Source organism: Apus apus, chromosome 9, assembly GCF_020740795.1.
Source record: "Apus apus isolate bApuApu2 chromosome 9, bApuApu2.pri.cur, whole genome shotgun sequence".
NCBI classification, from domain to species: Eukaryota; Metazoa; Chordata; class Aves; order Apodiformes; family Apodidae; genus Apus; species Apus apus.
This window is the reverse complement of record NC_067290.1, coordinates 15,660,047-15,681,991: the sequence shown is the minus strand read 5'-3', so window position 1 is coordinate 15,681,991 and position 21,945 is coordinate 15,660,047. Positions and strand designations below refer to the sequence as shown.

General features: G+C 40.9%; 1 protein-coding gene across 5 annotated transcripts in view; it reads right to left on the bottom strand.

Annotated features, from left to right (window-relative positions):
* The window catches only part of SLC25A26 (solute carrier family 25 member 26), an 83,034-nt gene that overhangs the window by 20,796 nt on the left and 40,293 nt on the right, over positions 1-21,945 (bottom strand). For all 5 annotated transcript variants that reach the window (XM_051627155.1, XM_051627154.1, XM_051627156.1 and 2 more), the window contains exon 6: positions 5,859-5,903. In XM_051627155.1, coding sequence (XP_051483115.1) covers positions 5,859-5,903 — 45 coding nt within the window. The remainder of the gene's footprint in view (positions 1-5,858; positions 5,904-21,945) is intronic.

Genomic DNA, 21,945 nt, shown 5'->3' with positions numbered 1-21,945 from the left:
AGACCACGTGACTTTCTCAAATGTGTCTGCAGCGCTGTAAGTGAGGATTGCATTTGTTTCTCTCTCTTTGGTGCAGATGGCGTACAGCATTCCTTCAACTGTGCTTCAAGACTGTGTGAATGACACTTATTGTGACACTAATAAAGCGAGGGCTGTTTGCTGAACAGCTGTTGGGTACATTGTTCTTTTGTGAGAAAAATGCAGCCGTTATGCTAATGGCATGCACGGGCACTGGCCACAAGTTACATCACGCCCCAAAATGCTGCTGTGAAAATCTGTTTTCCTGACCCAGCACCTAAGCAAATGGCAGACACATTAGCATTATTTAACTATTAGGACTTAATCTCTAAATCAGCCCAATTGTTACTCAAAGAGGGAGCAAGGTATGGTAGAACACTTACTACACTGCCTGCAAGGAAATGGGTTTAAAGCTGAACCTGGGTTTCATTTACTCTCGACTTACATGCAGCTGAGCACAGCAGAAAAGAAACACTAGACTGCTTCTCTAGGAAAAAAAAAGGAAAGCTGTCTCCTACCTACAGAGCAAGAAAAGAGCCATTTTAGGCCCACTTTGGCTACATTCCTCTATTTTCTACTTCTCCTGTTAAACAGCAACAGGTTTGATTGTAAATTTTAGGAAGGAAATAGCATGTGGTTTATTGTTTCAATGGTGGAGTTATAAACACGTATTAATGTCGAGAAGCCCAGCTGCCTGGGCAGAAGCATTCTGTAAGCTTTTCATTCTTACTAACTTTAAACATCAGTTGCAATGATCTCCAACAAGATTAGAGTCCTCACTCTCCACAGAAACCTACCAAGCAGTTTTTGCACAGCAGGCTTCAAGGTATGTCTCAAAGGTGTATTTGCACTGACAACTAAAAGCAAGGCTGAGCCCACCCTGGAGCCAGGCTTGTTCACACACCATACTGCCCATACCAGTCCCTAGAAGATGAGCTCTTTGGAGGGGGAAATCAAGAGAATCAAGCAAAGACACGTGCCAATGCTTTCACGTAGAACTATAGTTCAGTCCACTAGCAGATTTCCCAAATTCTCTTCCTCTCAACACAAGTACTTTGTGCCTGAGGTGACAGAGAACAGGGGACCTAAGCAAGTGTAAACCCAAGCAAGCCTGCTCTTCATCGTGTGCAAAATCCACATGGGGAACTTCTATTCTGACCCAACCAACCTTCTCAAACTGCTCAGCCACACAGGTGAACAGCTGATCTCTCTCCATCCTCTTTACTATCATACCCCACTTATTTTAAAAGGTAGAAATATGTCTGTGTGTGGTCTTCAAACTATTACCTTCTCCTGAAGCCACCAAAGCATTGCTCTGATTGCTCAGTATCTTGCAGCACTATCACATACCACCATAGTCATTACAAAATCCCACAAGAGAAATGTGCCCGTGTATCTCAGCTCCCTGTCTCTAGTTACTGCCTCTGATGGTCCAACCAAATTACCTGTTAATTTGTGAGACTAACAGATATGAGAAAATTAAAGCCAGTGACAAAAACAACATGTGGGCTCACTATAGCTGCAGAAAGTCTAAAAGCTTTAGGTTTTGCCCAGCACCAAGACAAAGAGGGAATCCTGGTCACACTGAGTGCCAGAATAACCAGAGCACCCCTTGAGCATGGTCAGTCCAAGATGTTTATCTTTCCTTGCAGGTCCTGTGTCAACAGAGCAGTACAGTCTGTGCCAGCCCTCCCAGAGAGGCTGTGTGTGCAAGAGCAGGACTCACTGGCACACACACAGTTTGGGGGGTGAAGTCAGCCTGACCTTGATATTACATAGTCTGAGCAACCTGAAGTGTCTCATCTCAGAATCAGACATGTCTAACAAAAAGCAGAAGAGGTTCCCAGGACTGTAGGCTTATTTTCCCTCCTTAAAAAGAAACCAACAAAGCAAACAAAAAAACCCTTATTTTTCAAGTCTACTCATTTGAGACACATGTCCTCCTGTCCTGCCTGTTTCTCCCCTCCTTACTGGCTACCAGAGCCTGTTCTCCAGACATACAATACATTTGGTCTATAAAGAGAGCATTCTCCATGTACAGCTGTGTTGGAGTAACTCTCAGAGGCTCTGAAGTGCAGCCAAGATGCCGAAATATAAAACCCAAGAGGACTGAGTCTTGTTTCACCTGAGACAGTTTTATCTTACACACAGCACTGTTCTCTGAGGGCACTGACCATTTCCACTCAGCCATAAGAAACAGGCATTTTTGGCAAGGTGTTTCTGGACTCAAACCTAATCAGAGGCTCTTGATTTTGTGGGGTTTGTTTAAACTCTATTTTTTTAAAAAAACCCAAAACAAAACAAACAACCTGATGCCCTGTATTTCTGCAATATCGCCACAGCAGAAATTAAAGTTGTCTTTTTTTCTCAGTTAGGTCTAAAAGAGAAAAAATATGGATTAAAATGCAACATGAAACAAATGATAAATAAATTATATGCTGTTGGTAGATACTCCAATATGATGATTAGAAGAGCTGGATAAAATGCCTGAACAGAGCAGAAGAGCAGATAATACAGAAGGGATGAACTTCCACAGTATTACAGTCATCTGAATGGAGACTAAACACCCCTGGCAGCATGGTGAAAGCAAGAGAGCTGCACCAGACTCCCTGCAACCCACAATGATTTCATGCCAAATACGCAGCTCTGTAATTTGAAATTCTCACAATGAAGAACACACATACAGTACTTCCAAAGCATGTTACAGAGGCACACTGGAAATTCCAGGGCAATATACAACAGGACTGTATCTTACGTTATTCCAAAACTTCAACTAATATGGAAGTCAGTGTGCACAGCTGGCATTTGGGAAGCACACCACAGCTATGTTCTTCTTCCTTTCTTAACAGCCAGCTGGCTTTCAGATAAGACTAGAAGCATCAGCCCCACCTTAAAGAACCTAAATCTGGTAAAACTGCCACAGTGATCAGCCATGGTGCTCCTCTGAGGGCTGGCGTAGTAGACAGCAAATGAGATTTTAAACGCCTCCTCTTTTCCTCAACTCGGAGAATTAAAAATCGTTTTAGCTGTAAAGGCTTGGGATAAAAAGACAGAGAAGCACTGACACACTCCAGGAGAGGATTAGAATGTCTGTCCTGAAATCTGATACATCACAACAGAGATTCCTTCTCCCCTTTGGCTTGTATCAATAACCTGTGTCTAAATCAAAATATAAAAAAATAAGGAACTGGAAAGGGAAAGGACATTCAGCATACATTATAGCAGTGGATGCTACCTACATCCAAAAAAAGGATTATTTTTCTTTTTTAAATTAAAATCACCATCATTTCTTTACTGTTGTTTCTTGACCTGTTGCCATCTATTCACTGTTTCAAAACTGTGTGTTCACCTGAGTAACTGGAAGTAAGGCTTGCATTTGAAGCAATATCTATTCCTTGCTAATTACTGCAATATCTATTCCTTGCTAATTACTGCAATATCCCCTTTAGCAGCACCCACAGTGCACATAACCTTATAGTTTAGTAATCTATGCAATGCTCTCTCTTCTAACTTAGTTTAGTGCATGTTACACAAGTTTTCCCTCACATAGGACAGCTGGTCTACATTCACAGGCAGAAGAAAACTGCATGTAAACTATGTGGCTGAAGCCAGCTGGAAGCAGAAAGAGTAACCATAGCAGCCTGGAGCAAAGCAGATAGAGAAAATGGGATATAGAAACACCTGATTTGCTGCCTAGGACAAGACTTTATTAGGCTTCTTTGAGTTTAACACCCTGCTGCTGGCTGCAGCCAGCACATATTTGAAGGAAAAGGAAACTTTCTTCTTCTTCCATGTGCCTCACTAACTGTTCTTTACAGTGGAAAGATATTTTTCCTAATTTTTATGGTGATTAACTTGTTTGGGGAATTACAGGACTGAGTCTATCATCCATCCGCTTATGTAACTTTGTACTAATGTTTTTTAAAATGACACAGCCACAGCACTTGTTTTTTCCTTTTCCACAAGATGATCCACACACATCATATACAACTGCTCCCTGATTTACTTTCTCAAGCAACCCCATTAATACAGTCCAGAATAGTCCAACAGACATTATTTAACCAACAGGTTCGGTCAGTTCTTCTGTGTTCAGGCTGTCTCTTGTCCTTTGCACTCCTACTCTTCTTAATTACTGTCTCTTCATGCACCCGTGAGAAGCCCTAGCCTGAATCCTACTCCTATTGAATCTACTGGCAACATTCAGCCTGTTGATGGGACCACAATGTTTTTTCTCCTTTGTTGTACTTGTCAGGGCAATTTTTTAAAGAGCTTCGTTCAGATAAACAAAACCTATTCTGCTTTTGCTGTCTGGCTTTGATGTGACAAAACTTTGAGCTTTCTCCATGTGCTGAGCCAAAGTCACTGGAGCACGCAAGACTGATTTTTGCCATTTTCTACTCTTGGTTCCACAGTCAGAAGAATATATTGCAACTGGTCCATGGAACAAACTAACCCAGTTTTGTTTCTCTTCAGATCTGCACTGACCTCTTTAGATTAAACATGATGTCTCCTCCCAAGTGACTCACTCCTGTAGCTAGCTAAATTCAAACTGTCTTCTTTAAAGCCTGCAATCTAAACAATGCATTTTATTGTCACAGCTACACGGACATTAGTTAAAACAACTTCACATTCTGCAAAGAGCCACACAATGTTGCTGTTTTATGTGGTTTTGGCAAGAAAATTGCACTTCTCTTTAAGCACTGCCACCGCTTGCTCCCAAACATGGCTGCTGCACTAACAATTCACAGGTCAGACCAGTATTGCTGCCCGAGAGTTTACAGAAAGCCATTCCTAGACACTGGCAGGGAAACAGATTCCTAATAAGGCAGCCAAAGCTACTCTGTGCAATGGGATGATACCCAGACACCACATCAGGCCAAGTTCACAAAGTACCTGCAGAATCCTCTAGGAAACACAGCTCAGTTCTGTGAAACCTTTTGATGTTTTTCATGCTTCTCTCTGCCTGTGGACTCCCTTGAAGCATCTAGATGCAGACATTCACACTGTGGGCTCATCTCTCCACAACAGCCCAAGCTACTGACACACAGTGAGAGGACAAGCCATTGTACCAATCAAGCATACAAGGACGAAGGAAAACATAAGTCCTCCTGCCTCAATAAAAGCATCAATGGGCAAGGAAGATCCTGCCTGGTTCTTCCCAGTACCTCTAGGTTCCAGTTTGGATCTCAGTGCCAAGCTTTGTCAGAAGTCCAGCACCCTTAAGATGAAATTTACTCTCTCTCTAGATCCTCTCTCACAAATAATATATTTTGCTGCAATGTTTTTAATGATCTGCAATCATTTTCTATGCTTCCAGGCTAGGACCTCAAAGCACCTGAAAAACCCTGACTTTCCTTCATCTTCTGCAGCGAGTTAAAGGAAAAAACAGAGGGACAGAGAAATTACATCACTTTGAATCCAACTCTGTTGGAGTCTCTCCCTGTCTACAAACCCAGGCTCAATCAGTTTTATCTGCATAATTTCCAATTACCTGTTACCTTGAAGAATGAAACAGTAAAAGAAAAAATAATTTAAAAAAGAACCACACAACACAAGATTGTTCCCACTCTAAATCAGTAAAAATAGCTAGGGTAGCAGGTAAGATTTCTGGCATGCTGGGGAGTAAAATTTGGCACTGATGTGGCACATATCAATGGTTAGATGTTCCCTGTTATTTTTCAGATATTCAAGCAAATTATCTTTCTCATGCACAGGTAGGGTGGTACATACTTACTGATTCTTCTATGTGCCAATAATTGTGATAATAAAGTTAGATAAGTTACCATGGAAAGCTTTTTCAAAATGTATCGTTTATATTTCTATCATTAAAGAGGACTTACCTTTAAGGACTCCCAGAGGGGAAATTGTACCAGAGAGAAAGGAATCTGGAAAGGTGGGAAAAGAAAAAGAAAAACAAAATTCAAGAACATAAAGTTACAAAAGGCAAATTAGGTTGGCATGTTTCTCAACTGGCTAAATTAGGAACAGTTATACTCACTCAGTGAACTGCAGCTTATTACATTTACAAATCTTTAAGGACACTTTATGTACACTGCCACTAAATAACTGGTTTCACTAAAGTAGTTTTACTTTGTTTATCACATTCCCTGCTGAGAGGTTAATGTATTGTTACCAGGGTGGCCTAGAAGAGCATTAAGCAGTATGATCTAGTGCAGGGACAGTCTTGGTTTGACACTCAGCCAAGAAAGCCATAAGGATGGTTCAAGAAACACAGTTACAAGCCCAGGAACACAGCTTGGCAAAAAAACATTTTCAGCAGTACACACTCTCAAATGTTGATCTGAAAAGTTGCACTCCAACCAGGGCTTTGCAGTTTGGGCATCAGCTGCAGAGAGAAACTTTTTGAAACATCTGCCAGTGCTCTCACATTAACAGGCTCCCTAGAGAATTAAAAGCAGGATGTGAAGAGCTACCACAATGCACCCAAAACCCAAGGGAGATGCTTGGTGGTTGTCATCTCATCACCTATAATGAGAGGTTCTTCTGTCCAGCAACAGCCTGTACCTCTACCTAGGTTCATTCCTGCTCCACGTGTCCCCAGCAGCTCTTTTACAGATCTTGCCCTGATAAATGCCTCATGACCAACTCTCTTAACACTCTGGGAAAAAAGCAAACACAGGTCTCTTTCAGACCTGTAGGCTGTGCAGGGCTAACACATGTAATAAGACAGTTCTTAACATGAACAGTGTTTCTTTTTAACAAGAAGAATCACCTTGCAAGATTATGCATTCCCTTATAGTTTTTTCCACCTCCAATCTCTCCACTAAGTTCTCACAGCTCTTCCTCCTCCTTTACCACCTCTGACAAGCCCTGTCCAATATCTACCACTGGTATCAACCCTGCCTGTACCAACTTCAGCCCAGGTATGTATCTCAAGACATCTTGGAGGGAGGAGTCCCTATGAAAACACTAGCCTGTGCCAGAATTGCCCTAGAGCTTGTATCTGCAGGTCTCCTTTGCCCCCTCCTAGATGCTTCAGCAGTTATCTCCTCCACTTCAACACAGTCAGCCCCAGTTTCAAATCTTCCTCCAAGAATCTATTTTCTCCTCCTACTCTTATCTTCCTTCCCCAAGCATGATGCATGCCAGATTAGTTTTCCCCCTTACATAGACTGATGTTGTAGTTCATGCATCATGCACTTATGCACCTTTTGCCATGAAAAGTAGAACATACACAAAATGGGTCCTGCTTACCTAACAGATAAACTTTTGCTCTTTGTGACCTAAGCAATGTCAGGGTAAAAATATTTACCAGAGATATGAACAGCTAATTAAATCCAAATTCAAGCTACACAAAGGAATCTGAAATGGTACATCCATTTGACACCACAGGAGTTAAAGAGTATTGTCTGCTTCCCTGTGTTGCAACTAATGATTAATAAATGAGTCTATTAAGTTAATCTACCAGGCAAAAGTAAGCTTGACAGACACCTGCCACAGAAAATTTGTTATCTATTCAGGCAGGAAACGGCAGTGAGAAGAAATCAATGTCACTGCTGTACATTGAGCTGACAAACTGAAATCTCAGAGGAAGTTTGTCATCTTGAACAATGAGCAATATCCCTGGTGGCATCTCAGAGCCCACAATAAAGGTCAGACATGGTTCTTATTTATCAGCGCCTGGAAACTCTACTGTAGCAATTATATTTTGTTTTTAACACTGGGTGAAAAAGTCCAACTATTTCACAGTAATATTTGGTAATATATTTATGAGAAGATATATAGATATATGTATCTCTCTCCATATGCTGCTGCATCACTGTTCAATTGAAGTTAAATGGCATGAATTATTTGCAATGTAAAGGGAAAAGCAACATAATCTCTATTATCTACACCAAAAAATAGAAAAAAAATGAAACAATACCCACTACATTTGCTTCAAATTTGTTAAAGAGAGAGAAACTCTCTGTATCCAGCTGTACACCAAACAAAACAAGCTTTCAAATGCAGTCTCCAAGTTTTGCTTTTTTATACACATAAATGAGTGGTAAAATTATGCAGCTGTTAATAAGACAACAAGGGAAGCTTTTGACAAACAGCTTTTTATCTCTTAGCTAGAAGCATTACAATCAAAGAGGAAATTTGTTCATGACTGCTGTTTGATTTTTGGCATTAGTGGCGTTAGCTTTCTGTGTCTCACTCAGTGGGGACCACAACTGGATGGGGATTATCCGTTTCACTTCTCCCCGTGCGCCCCACGAGATGCTACCAAAACAACTGGGAAGATTTTGGATGTATGTCAGTGGGATCTTCACAGCCACTGGGCTCCCTCCCCTCTAAGATGCCTGCAGGATAAGGGCCTAAACATTCATCAATCTTCAACAGAGTTTGAGAACTTGCAAAAAACAAACTAAGAAGCACCACCAACAAAAACAAGCAGAGCAGCACCTTTGCACGAAGAAGATCCTAACGAGATGTCCTCCATTTCTTACAGTTGTCCATTGGAGCCTGTTTGACAACATCCTGACTTAAAAACAAAACTCATGCAAGCAATTTCATGGGTACTGGAATGAAAGGGAGTCTAGCTTCCTGTGGATTTGTTTTTTGTCATGAGATTCTCTGAAGCCAAATAATTTCCAAGCTGAGTTCGACTATCTTCCCACGACAGGAACCTCCATCACATTTCCTCTGAACATCTATTCCACAGCCCCTGTTGAAAGTTCCATTCCTATTGCAAGCCTTCCCTCAAACTACTAAATCACCTTTACTCTGTTCTCACACACATTTTCAAGAAACTTAAGAGGAACTTACAGCAACTCTTTACAGCCTCTGCCCTTTCCCATCTCCGTGGCCAACATGTCCAAGGGCTTCGCAGGCTGCTGCGTCCTCATGTGTGCATACACCCTGTTTGCATAAGCCTTGTTTCCCTAAGAGACCAGACTAAACTGCCCACGCCCAAAAGAAGGACTAATATATGCAAAAAGAAATAGCTCTGCAATGGTAACTCATCCAACAGTGAAAAAGACTTTAAGTGGCTTCTTGCTCTTTACTCCTCTTCTAGGACAGATGTGACAAAATCTTGCAGTCTGGGAACACTTCTTAGTTTGAATGTTTATAGCATTTCATTCCTTTTCATATTTTGCCTTTTAAAAGAAAAACTCTTCAGAAATGAACTGAATCACACCCTGCCAGGCAGCAATATTTATGCCTGAAATAGGCTAAGGCAACAATAAAAATGTGGTCCACACATGTGGGTAACTTTCTGCCAGCAAATATGAAGCCCTGGCAAGCTCCACCAGCCTCTCATTCGGCATTAATACAGACAGAAAGCACCAGTTCTCATGTCTGGCCTAATGTTATGTAACTGTTTGCTCAACAGAGTCAACTCTTACACACACAAAAAAACCCCAAAAAACAAACAAAAATAAATAAAAATGTAAAGCCTCCCCTTGCAGCTGTAAATCATTATTCTTAAATGTTTTATAGGTTTGTGAAATTATCATTTACTCTCGTCCCTGCAGTCCTGAGCACCTGATGCCTAACAATGTAATGGACAGTGCAGATTCTTATTTCTACAGATCCACTTAATTACCCTGACATAGAAGGATTTTAAAATATTACTTTTAATAAGTTACTTCTATAGTTGCACCTCACAGCCAAAGCAACAGATGTGCACATCTCCACTGCTAAAGAAATATCAACAGATGACAAAGTTCTCCCACCAAATACTGTTTAATTAAACAAAAGAAACTTAAGGAGGACCTTAATAGTACTCTTCGTAACTACAAGATGGCATTTTAAAGTAACTCAAAATTGACTTGTTCAATATCTGATGCTAAACTGCAAACTGATACTGTTCTGAAAGAAACACAGGCTGGGGAGCACGGAGAACATGCTGTAGGAGTGGCAAAGAAGAGGGGGAAGAACCAAAAGAAAGGAAGGGGGAAAAAAAACCCTCATCAGCCTCTTCAGAACTGGGATTCCCTTCCAAATATGAGAATTCTTTCACACAAAGAGGAAACAGATGTCCATGGCTGGAATTTGCATGTGGCTTTATTCTCTTCTAGGATACAATAAAACTACTCTTCTCATCCTCCGAGCTAGAAATTAAACAGTGGCATGTCATGCATAGTCCAGCTGTGCCTTCTACCTCCAACTTTTATTAGCAACATATTTAAAAAGAAGGAGAGAAAGAAAGATAAAAACTAGGAAAGCATAAGAAATGAAAAACTGTGGTATGTGTTCTCAAAACAATACAAAGATGTTCTTACTAATCTGTGGCACATGTTTGTTTATTCAGGTTTTCTCTGTCTCCAGCTTTGCTCTCCAGAAGAGCTATGTGTTTTTATGAACGTTAGAGTAAATACTAAAGGACAGAATGGCATAAACAGGCAGAGGAGGAAACAGGCTCACCTTGTAAGAGCTTTCTCAGTGCCCCTGAAACTGTACCTCCACCCCAGAAACTGCTCTCACCCATACCTCCACCACTGTTCCCTACGTTAACAGCAATGGGAGAAAAGCCAACAGTTATGAAGAGGATTTTGACAGTACTGACCACACGAGGACCAGCAGCAAGGACATCTGTGCCCTTCAGGGAGAATATGCTGCAGGCATCATGGAGTAGATGGCACCTAACCTGTCACTTGCTCACACTTTGATGAGGCTCACAGAGATGCTATCACCATTGAAGCCTGCATTTATTACGGAGCACTCCACCCCAGTGTCTGAGCTGCAGGTGCCACACTGTGCCCTCTCCATCTTAATTACACAGAAAAGTCTAAAATCCTTTTTCTGAGTATCAAAAAATACATAAGCCACAATTTTCAGGAGAACAATCTTTCCTTTATCTAAGTCCCTTTTACATTCTTTTTTTTTTTTTTTTTTTAAATCAGCTTCTTATAAAAGATGGTTCTTTTCAAATAGGTTCAAGTTACAGTAGAATAAAACAATCCTGTCTGCTCACTGGAGTTAATACCAAAGCATTCCCATTAATACAGTAAATCTGGTTCAGTGTCTTGTCCTCCTGAAATGCTTCACACACTTGCCCAATACATCTGGATTATATAAACTCATGTCCCAGCTATAAAATATATTTTCTCCATGATGGGATTTGAAAAGACAGCATGAAATTAGGAAAGCCTCTCCTCTGGACATCTCAGAGGCCATAGCAATAGAAACCTTTGTGAAGACCTATGGTTTTCCACAGTACTGACTGAAGGTGTAGACAATCTCAGCACAGCCATCGTTGATGGTATGCCCCAAAGCTGAAAAAGTAGACTGATTTTCTTGCAAAGCTTCAATTAATACTTCCTCCCAGATCCTCCTCCATACATTGCAGACTCCACAAGGAACCTAACAAAGGTAATTTGTTGTCTTAAGATGAATGAAAGACTGTCAAAACCATCAGCCATGTTCCTGCAGCTCTGAGAAATGAAAGGTGTGAGCATAGTGAAAGAATGGACTAGCTTATAAGTTAAACAGAGGGCTTTGTTAATAAACACCGATGCAATTAGAAACAAAACTCTCCAGGCACGCATGACAATGCTGATACAGCAGTGATCAGAGAAGATCTTCTCTCAGCATCATTCCACAACAGACACAGTGAAACACAAAGTCTACATGCAGCACCTTTGTGTAAGGCTGCACAAAAGCCAAAGAGGTGGAACCCCATGGGAACCTGGGCCATCATGGATAAAAGTATCAAGCCACATTTACAGCAGACGACTTTTCACAGCTCTTCAGTGTTGAACTTGTGGTTTTGCAGCACTGCTGGGGCCAAAGGAACAGTGTTGGCAGTGGTGGAAACACTGGTCTCAACAGTGCCAAAAGCATCATTAAAACAAAGGTTTCAGGTGATGCACCATCAGCCACCTGCAGTAATCAGCAATTCCCTTATTTTCAAGTGAATAATGTTAAACTTGTGTGAGGTGAGAGAAAACTGAAAGCTATAAATGGAAAAAATATAAAAGTCCTGAATCACAGTCATTATTCAAATTCAAGCATCCACTAGCCCTAAAATTAATATTAGCACTTTGCTTCCTTTGTTTTCCCAGATCTAAAATCTAAGTATTTCTACTTGTCACCTAGCATATGTGAATGTTTGGAAGTGAATTTCTTTCTGAGACAAAATATTATGTGCCCCACCGGGTTGCTTAATTTGGTTCAAAGCAATTCTCACGGATGTCCTTTGGATCAGTATGGCAGAACTTCACATACAACAGGATTCTCTTTTAAACTGCACTGCTGTTTATAAAAGAAACTTTTAAAGGATGTTACATACAGACAGAAAAATACGAGAAAAATTATATCCAGTTTTCTCTCCACTAGAAAAAGGTTTTATGATTAAAAAAAAAACCAAACAAAAAAAGGTTTTTTGGAGGGACAATGTTGATCAATGAAGGGGAAATACAGAGTCAGAGATCAGCATGACTGCATGTTCCCAACACATGGGAAAAAGGGAAGCACTGAGGCAGATGCACAAACTCAATGCAGGCTGGATTGATTTAAGAGAGCCTGATGATTACAGAGCACTAACTTTGCACACGCGTGAAACAGACCATCATCCAGCTATTGAAGGCTCTTTCCTCAAAGAAACAATACCAGCAGCCTCCACGATCCCTCCCCTTTTGCACCAGTCACTTACTTTGCTGGGAGGACAGAATAACTGTTACAACTTGTGTAATGTTAGCCACAGAAGTCAATCTTTTTGGACTTCAAACAGTAGTTGGACTGACCACCCCCTAATTAGACAAATAATATCCATGCTCTCCCATTTTCCAACAAACAAGCACTAAAGGAGATGCCCATTTTGCTACTCCTTCTCAAAAACAACATACCAAAAAAATCCTCAACCAGAAAGTGAATATGCTGACACTGATTTTGTACATGCTGTTTTCAAGGCCCAGATAAAAATCTTGTAGGCTAAAAGATGAGTTTAGCAGCTCTAGAAGAATGAAGGTATTGTTTAACAGGAAGCAGATGTATGTCAGATGGCAAACTCATTAAAGTGTCCCATCGTTAAAGGAAACGGGATAACAACAAGCCATCTGAAAAAACCTGAACTGATCAGGAAATACACAAGCCGCAGCTAATCTCCTATTTATTGGTAGGTAATGCCTTTAAGTCATGCACATGCATTGAGTTTAAGACCATGAAGGACTAATCTTTGTTCTCATGAAAAAAACATAGAAGCAGAACCCTAGAGCATAGAGAGCAGCATTTCTGCAATAAGTCTTCTGAGGAAAAACCCCTAACATTTGGAGAAAGCATTACATCAATACGTGGGTGCACACATACACGCATGGTCTGGGAAGCATGTCAGTTTGCTAATTTTGAAGGTATTTTAATATACATTTTAAATGCAAGTACAGTTACTAAAATGTATTATGAAAGGCACCTATCAAGGGACAGCCTCTAAGTGCAAATTTTTAAACTCCAATCAAACAAAAAAATCACAGGCAGACACTGGACTGAACAGATTTGCATTATGACAGAGTTGAACAGTTGCTCAAATGAGAATTTTACAGAAGATACAAGGACCTAAGTACAAGGAATTAAACAAGCAGCATGTTTTATTCACAAGGCAGGTGGATCTGTGGAGAGGAGTGAGAGTACTGCTTCATCCAGCAAAATTCAAAGAAACTTCACAACACTGCAGCTGTAATTGTACTAACATCAGCATAGGAACCCTTGTCCTTGGAGAAAGCCACAAAAAACATTAACAGACTGGGAAGAAACCTGTTTTTCTCTTCCTGGCTATATCCTAACTTATAGCAGTTTTGTTATAAATGTCTTGTTTCTACATTGTCATTACAAATATAACACAGCAGTTCTCACCATCAAAATCCAATACATCTCTCACCAGGATGTTTCTGAATGTCACTAAAAAAATTTCCATGGGAAAATCTGTCTCTGCCTTTGCAAATGGGCCTGATCCAAAGTTGCTTGAAATCTCTGGGATTTTTGCACATGAGGCTTCGATAGCTTCTGGATCAGGACACAAACTGGAGAACAGAGGGGAAGGTAAGGGTTCTAACATAAAGCACAAGGATCCTACAATGGCCTTCCCAGGATGCGGAGACTCAGACTCAAATTGAGAGCAGGATCTAGGATGTGCTCTTTCTAACTTCTTAAGCAGGAACTGCTGCAAATTCTCTGCTTTTACAGAACTGCACACAACTGCCCTACCAGTAGTTGTATCTGAGCCCAAGCCACGTACATGTAAGTATAACTTAAAATCTCAATAAAGTTAATGCAAGCTATGCACATTCTTTTCAATGTTTTATCAAATATGAACTTTGGTGTTTTGCTGCATTGATAGCCCTGATGATTTGGTAAGGGTATGCCTGCGTATTTGCCTTTCATGGAAAACAAAAAAAAACAACCCAGAACAAGACAAAGCATCCCACAGATACTAAGAGGAAACTACTCCATCAAAGCTAGTGCAAAACCAACAATAAGGCAACAACTACTATATACCAACAAGTTGAAACTTCTTTCTTTGAAGTGCATGACTCACGCACTGCTGTTTATGTATCTTACACCATTATCTCCATCATGTGGCAGAGATAAAAAATGCAGAGTAACGTCCAATTTAGGAAATGTTATTAATGTAAAGGTATTCTACTTATCTTATACGTACACATTCACAAAATGTTGTATGTCACCAAATGGGGCATTGCTAAGCTTCCTTCTGTGACTGTTATTTTCAGCTATGTAGGAAGAGCCATATCTGCATTGCACACCACAGGTCAAATAAGCAGCCTTGTCCTGCAAAGGTGCTCACAGCCTCACAGGCAGTGGCCCCATGGGTCCCAGGAAAACAACACTGAGGGGAAATGGGGAGGAAGCTTCAGCAAGCCAGGCTGAGAAGTCTGTCATGAGGAGCAAGTCAGTACACGTGGAGCTAAAGGACTGATCTTCACAGAATCCTTGAAATAGTTTGCCTTGTGTGATCTCTGTTGCTGTTAGCTGGATACTAGCTGGTTCTGCAAAGCACTAAAATGCATCTAATTTGTACATCTTTACAGAGGAGCAGATAAATAGTACCTTAAGTCCTATACTTAATAGTCTGGCTATCCCTGTGTGCCTGAAATAAAACCGGACTATTTTCTCTCCCTCACCTACTTGTTTAAATTTTTAATAAACAGTTGAATTGCTTTATCCCAACAGCAAGACATGGTCTTGTAGAAGTTACTGAGTGAGATGACTTGCCTGTGTAGGGGGACCTACTACCTTATGACAATGATCTTTCCTAGTTTTTATGTATTCAAGCAAGAGCTTTCCTGAACTGCAGCTACAGTTCTACAATCTTTAATCTGATTCTGCATTACAAAAGACCTAATCCAAAACTCATTAAAGAGAACTGAAAAATTGCAACAAGCATTTGATCAATCCCACATGAACAGTTAGACAATGCACGTACAGATACAGGAAGGATGGTTCCTCTATTATTCTTTTTTTTACCCTCTATCATTTTTTTTTTTTGACAGTTTAACCAATTCTGCAGACTCTGTAACTACTTAAACCGGAAGCCCCCTGGACGCTGCAGACCTCCCTGCCTAAGCAGCTGGAGAGCTATTCTGTTCCTAATGGAGCATTTCTTCCACCCCCACCCAAAGGTAGCAGCTGTGCAATGTCGGATGAGACACTGCAGGGCCACCTGGGACTTACTGCCCTCCCAGGTGTGGAACTGCAGGCTTGTTCACAGCAATTGAGCCCCTGGGAAAGCTGTCTCACTGCCTGCATCCCCGAACTTCCTGCCTGTCAGCAAGATGGGAACAAACTTTAGGGTCTGGCTGCACACACAGATCCAGCATGCAGAGAACAGGGAGGGTTTGCTTTCAAGAACCTCTTTGCAGGCTACCTCAAAGGAGTCTAACCCTGCTTGCACAAATGGAACCAGCACTGCATGACCTGAGGAAATAAAAGCCATGACTCTCAAGGATTTTTTTAAATTTCATTTATGGAGAAAAATGTTCCACCATAAGCCTTTGAATTCCCTCACATGTCTTTATACAGCCACCTCATTTCTGTCTGCCTACAGGATCTATCATAGCCCCAAAGTTATACCATGAAGCTAAACCAAAACAATTTCTCACACTCAGTTACCCAGCTTGGACATGAGGAAAGTGTGCCAAACTACAAGAGCATGGAACAGGATCAAGAGGAACAAGGGTGCTTTGGTGGGCACAAACTAAACAACTGGAACACCCAGACACACACAAACCCCCTTATTTTCTTTATTTCACACATCCCAGCTATAGGTTTGGGCTGTCTTCAGAGTCTGATGGGAAAGGAACTACAGAGGCACAACTGCAGCTAACTCTTGTTCTCTGAAATCCTTTGCTGTGATCAGCGAAGTAGACACAATTAGGCTTCCACTTTATCAGTATAAATCATCCCCTCCTTGCTTGGCAAAGCACTTAAGCACATGCTTAACTTTCACTATTGCTGAATAGGAACAAGATTGTGCTTTAAAAACATTAAAGACCAGACCCAAACAAGTTCTTAGACTCCATACTCTTCTTCACGCTCCCAACTCCCCATTAATCTAAAAGCTCCTCCAGAGCTGGAGTTGGGCCAAAGTGTTTTGTTGAACTGACGCCTAAACAAAATTTTCTGCTAATTTGGAGCTGCAACCAATGTGGTGAATGAAGAGAAAAGCCAAAGAAAATAGTCTAAACTTCTCTGTGCGTTATTTTAGATACACAATAAAGAACTCAAAGTGACCTCAAACACCCAACAGAGGATAAGCTAAGGTAACAACACAACTGCAGCCCCACCAAGAAGTTTTAGCATCAAGCTAACAGCAGAAAAATCCAAGCAGAACAATGTAACTGTAAGGGTCCCGTGATGTGATCAGATCCCACCATTTCCAGCACGCTCCTCTCTCACACAGCTGGTCTGAGTGCAGCATCTGTTGCACTGATGGGCCCTTTAAGAAATGTACTTCTGTGAAAAACATCGACACCAAAAGGAGAAAGCCAAATTGCACGCCCACTGCAGCGTGGCCTCCAGAGGGAAAGGGATAGGAAATGCTGCCCTCACAGCTTTAATTCATTTAAAGGCCATTTTGCATCCAGAAGGTTCCACTGAGATTACTTCTTTTCCTCACTGGTTTTGCAGCCATGTCTAAAGTCCATCACAGCCAAGTGGCATATTTGCCAATTCCCTGCTGTCATGGGTACAAGTCATAAAACTCACAGTGCAATGGCTTAAGTCGTATTGCCTGGTATGGGCTTTTGTCTCTGATACACAGCAGGTAGAATGTACATATATATTATTTGAACCCTTGTCTTCCTAGTTGTTTTTTAACTGGGAAACAGAAAATCAGCACCGAAATAATTTTCATGCTAAGAGGCATTACTTGAGGGGAAAAAAAATCAAACACAAAAATACTGGTTGGCAAAATAACCAGACATTCCCTAACCATGAGGAATCTCCAAAAATGTTACCTTTTCAGTGGACAGTATTTTTGCATCTGCTTGAGAAACCTGCCCTTAGGTAGGTCACCAGAACTGTTTGTTCTTGCAGCATTTGGATGCTTTATTCTGGGTGCCACCCACAGACCCCATAACACATGCATGGTACTCCTTTCACCCTGAGACTGCCTGAGATGTATCTGTCCAAATTAGCTCAACAAAATTGTGAGGCAGCATATGAAGAAAAAAATACTGATCCTGATCAAAGACATGGTGTCCCTGAGGTTGAACTGCACATAGCTGGACTCAAAGAAGTGGGCAACAGGCAGTGCAGTGAAAAATTAGCAAGCAAGTTAAGGACCAAAGAAAAAGGATAGAAAGCAAATGCTGTTGCATAATACAAAGAATGAGTTGATTTCAAAGCAAATGCCTTTTCCAGTGTAATGTTAGTAATCTTTCAGGCTGAAAAGGAACAGACTGGTGTTAGCAGCACATAAAATATCCAGGTGACTTACAGCAGGATTTTTTCTAATGAGATTAGCAAGCTATAGATTACATTTCCCATAATGTTTCAACCTCAAAGCATTTTAATGAAATTTTTCATCTATCTTCCCTGGGATTTTCTAATTTGTGCCAGAATGCTTTCTTCACGTAAAACACAAATTTTATCTCAGTGCAAGTACTAATAAACCACTTCAGACAAAACAACCAACATCTGTGGAATTAATAAAACAGCAAAAATCAACTGTGGCTTTCAATCAAAAGATATAATACCACTAAGAGCTTTCTTCAAATAGTGCCACCAAATACTGGTAGTGGTTTTCAGGATGGTGAAAAGATTTAAGAAACCTGCAGAGACCAGTGTGCAGATTCTGCCTTCACACACACAGTTTTAAAGGCTCAGGTGACGTGAATCCAATAAATCACCCAACTTTGTTTGGAAGTCCTGCAGTGAATATATTGGTGTCTTAGGCCTAGGACTAATCTTGGGTGGGAAGGAGGTTCCCAAATTCAAGTTGCAATGTTGATAGATATGGTGAAAACAACCTGTTACACTGGAGGGAAATTTCCAGTAGAGTAGGAAAAAGAATCGGAGTCCAAATAAGCTCTACCTGTCTGCTTGCACTTGGTCTTCCAGCTGCAACCATGGGGATGGAGGGGTTGATTACCACTTTTCTCCTGCTCCCAAATGCTTTTCATAAACCCTGTCACATGTTACTGTCTCTATCCTTCCCAAGTGCTGGTCTGGCTCCTCACATAACTGCTTCATGCCAAATAAGCCAGGTTAAAGATGGGAACTAGTAACAGGGAGCTGAAACCTCTTCAGCACAGCTGCATATGGCCTAAGGAACATACAATATTGGCTGACTTCACTCTCAGGCTTAAACCAAGGATGAGCTATTTCCACTACCACCACAATGCGCCCGCACTGGTCATCCCAGGAAAGATTCTGGCATGATGCCCTGTGCCCGCAGACCAGCTGGTAAGCACCCATTTGGAAAGCATAGCTGAACACAAGGAAGATCCCACCCTGAGCAAGTCTTTATGAAATGTGTTTATTTGAGAAAAAAAAAAAAAAGTAAAAGTAAAGAACTCATGCCTTTGCTTTGCCACACGTAGCAACTCAGTAAGATAAACGACAAAAGCCTTTTCTGTGGTGGAATAGTTAAATACAATCACAATAAAATTCCACCTGTCAGCTCCAAAAGCACCCCACATGTAGAATTTACACAAGCTGAACTGGAGCTGGTTCAGGGCATGTCATAACAGTTAGTCATTTCTGCACTGTGCACTGTTAAAATTGGCCTGAAGATGAATTGAGTGCCTGTAAAGGGCAACCATATTTCAAGCAAACCAGGACATGCTCAGGGTAGTTGGACTGCCCCTTCAGCTGCATTCCAGAGTGTTTAATTTTTGCCACTCGCTTTTCATGAAAAGTATACTTCCAGTATACTTCCAAAAAATTCTACAATCCAGTAAAACTACTTTGTGGTAAAGCTTTGGAGAAGAAAAGTATTTATAGTGAAAGGTTTTTGCATCGTATTATTCCAGCCTAGGCTCCTAAGCAAAAAGTATGAATCACAAGTATTTTTTCCTCACAGGAGTTGTTTCTCATGTGTCAGTTTCCACAACTAAAATATGCCGTTTCCATTCTAATAGCATCACATGGGGTTTTTTGAATGGCAACCTATTTTGTTGTGTTTGTGATGCTTTCCAGCAAAAGCCACTTCTGGTACAGGAGACAACATTACAAAAATGTAAATAAAAACGGGACCGTAAACTATTTCACTCTTACTCCAGTTTTTCTCATGGGACCTTAACTCAAGAAATCTCACTGTGTGCAAAAGACTTTTGAATCAAGCCAGTGGTGCTGAGCACCCTCATCCCTTTTTCAAGTCAACTTCAGTTCAGGCAAACAAGTATGGGCGATATAATCAGGCATGGCCCTTCCCAGAGGCTCTGCATTAGTAAAGTCAGTTTGACACAAATGAAGAGAAATTCTCTTGGGCTTTTTCAGAAATTAATGCACCTATAATGTAAGATTAATATGTAATAATGAGACAATTTTCTTTCACGTCCCACAAACTACTGTATCAGCACAGCACACACACTTTAAAAGGCAGCAAATTACACTGTCAGCACAAATACATTTCAGATGTAGTGACTGGAACAGTTCTTAGAGGCAATCACACAGTGAAGGCTGCAGTGAAGTCCATGTCCCCTTTACCCACATAGCTGAAATATGTCTTCACATGCTCTCATGCACTCATCAGATGCTTTAGTTACACATTTTTAGTGGGATATTTGCTCAGTTTTGAAGGTAAATATTTGTGTATATTATTCACTTTTAGAATGTTGCTATTCTCGCATTTCTCTGTATTTAAAAAAAGGAAATTACCCTCTCACTACCTTCAGAAATAGATGTCTTGGGCATTCCAAACCTGTATCATTAAAAAAACAACAACACATACATCTTGGTTTCCTTTTTATTCCTCTTATTCCACATGCAGTCCAGCCAACTAGCTCTAACTTCCTTCCCTTTCTATTTCCTAATGCTCCCCATACTCAACTCACAAAATCCACCATTTGGAGACAAAATGAGAAATCCAACTGGCCAGCTGGGCTGCACAAGCTCTGTGTTGTCCTCAAGGGAGGACAGAAGCTCTTCTGGGGATAAGACATTGAAGCCAGGAGTGATGGCACAGCAAGAAGTGATGACACACTAGAGAAAAAGAATGTGAAGAAGGCAGCTCTAACTTTGTTGCAGGCCGCTTTTGTACCAAGCACTTCACAAACAACTGAAGATTTGCCCTAGGATGTGCAAACACGGGAGGGAAGGCAAATGTCATTGCTTAATTCACTTAAAAGAAATGCAACACAGTCGTTGCAAGCTTAAGTGCCACTTTGGTGACAGTTTATTCTTGATAAATGAATCATTTATACACCTGACACAGCTCGTTTCTTCCTTTCATGATAATTATAGTTTTAGAAGCTTCATTTAAGAGGTGCAAATTAATTTCCAAATTCCACCTGCTGTCAAAGAATGTATTTTATTAGGTGATTAATTACCTGCAGGAACACTTTAGGAGACACCTTGGAGGCAAACAAGGATTGCTGTGACAGCTCCTTTAAGATATGGCTCTGTTCCTAAAGCCCGATAAGCCCAGAGATAAAATAACTGCATACAGGTGTTATCATCTCCAGCACCTTGGGATGTTTGTGCTTCAGATAAGTGCGTTTCCCACCTAGAACATGCAAATATTTGCCTTGATGCTACAGCTCCTGCTTTGTGAGAAGTCCCATCAACTGCCTATGATTGAGTCCCCTTCCACAGTGAGGCAGAAATCTGCAGCAGCCATAGGGAGCTACTCTCCTCTCACCCTCAGTGTGTTCCTAAAATCTCCTGCACTCCCAAAACACAGACCACTTGGCTTTTTCCAGCTTATATGCCTGGACCAGGTACAACTGGTTTAAAATTTCTGGGCCAAAACTGCTTTCTGTAACTTTTATGTAAGTCAGTTACAGAGGTGGTAGGATTTATAGCAAATTTTACCACAGTTTCCTTGCTGCCATTTCAGACTTCTACACGGACCAGACCTACGTTCTTCACAAGGCAGCAAAAAGATCTATATACATGTGCCATGTAACTCTTCTTTGCAATCAAGTTTGGTGCCCAAAGATCACAGTGAGAAGAAACCAATACAGGCCAGCATGGATTATCCACACACCTATGCACCAAGTTCAGATACCTCTACATACCAGTCACTTTGACACATCATTTAGATACTGCAAAATCCTCCATAGAAAAGCAACTCTTACAGTCTTGCAAGTGGAAAAACAGTTTGGCACATTTTATAGGCTTTATCCACGTGTTTTACTTAAGTCCCTTACTCTACATGATACCTAAAGAACTGCTGTCACAAGAACAATCCTGCTCCCTTGTGTTTTTTGTTCCCCTTCTCTTACAACTACACCTGCCTTCCCAGGAATTACAGTATTATGGAGAAAATGAGATCTAAACACCATTGACCAAGGCAGGGCC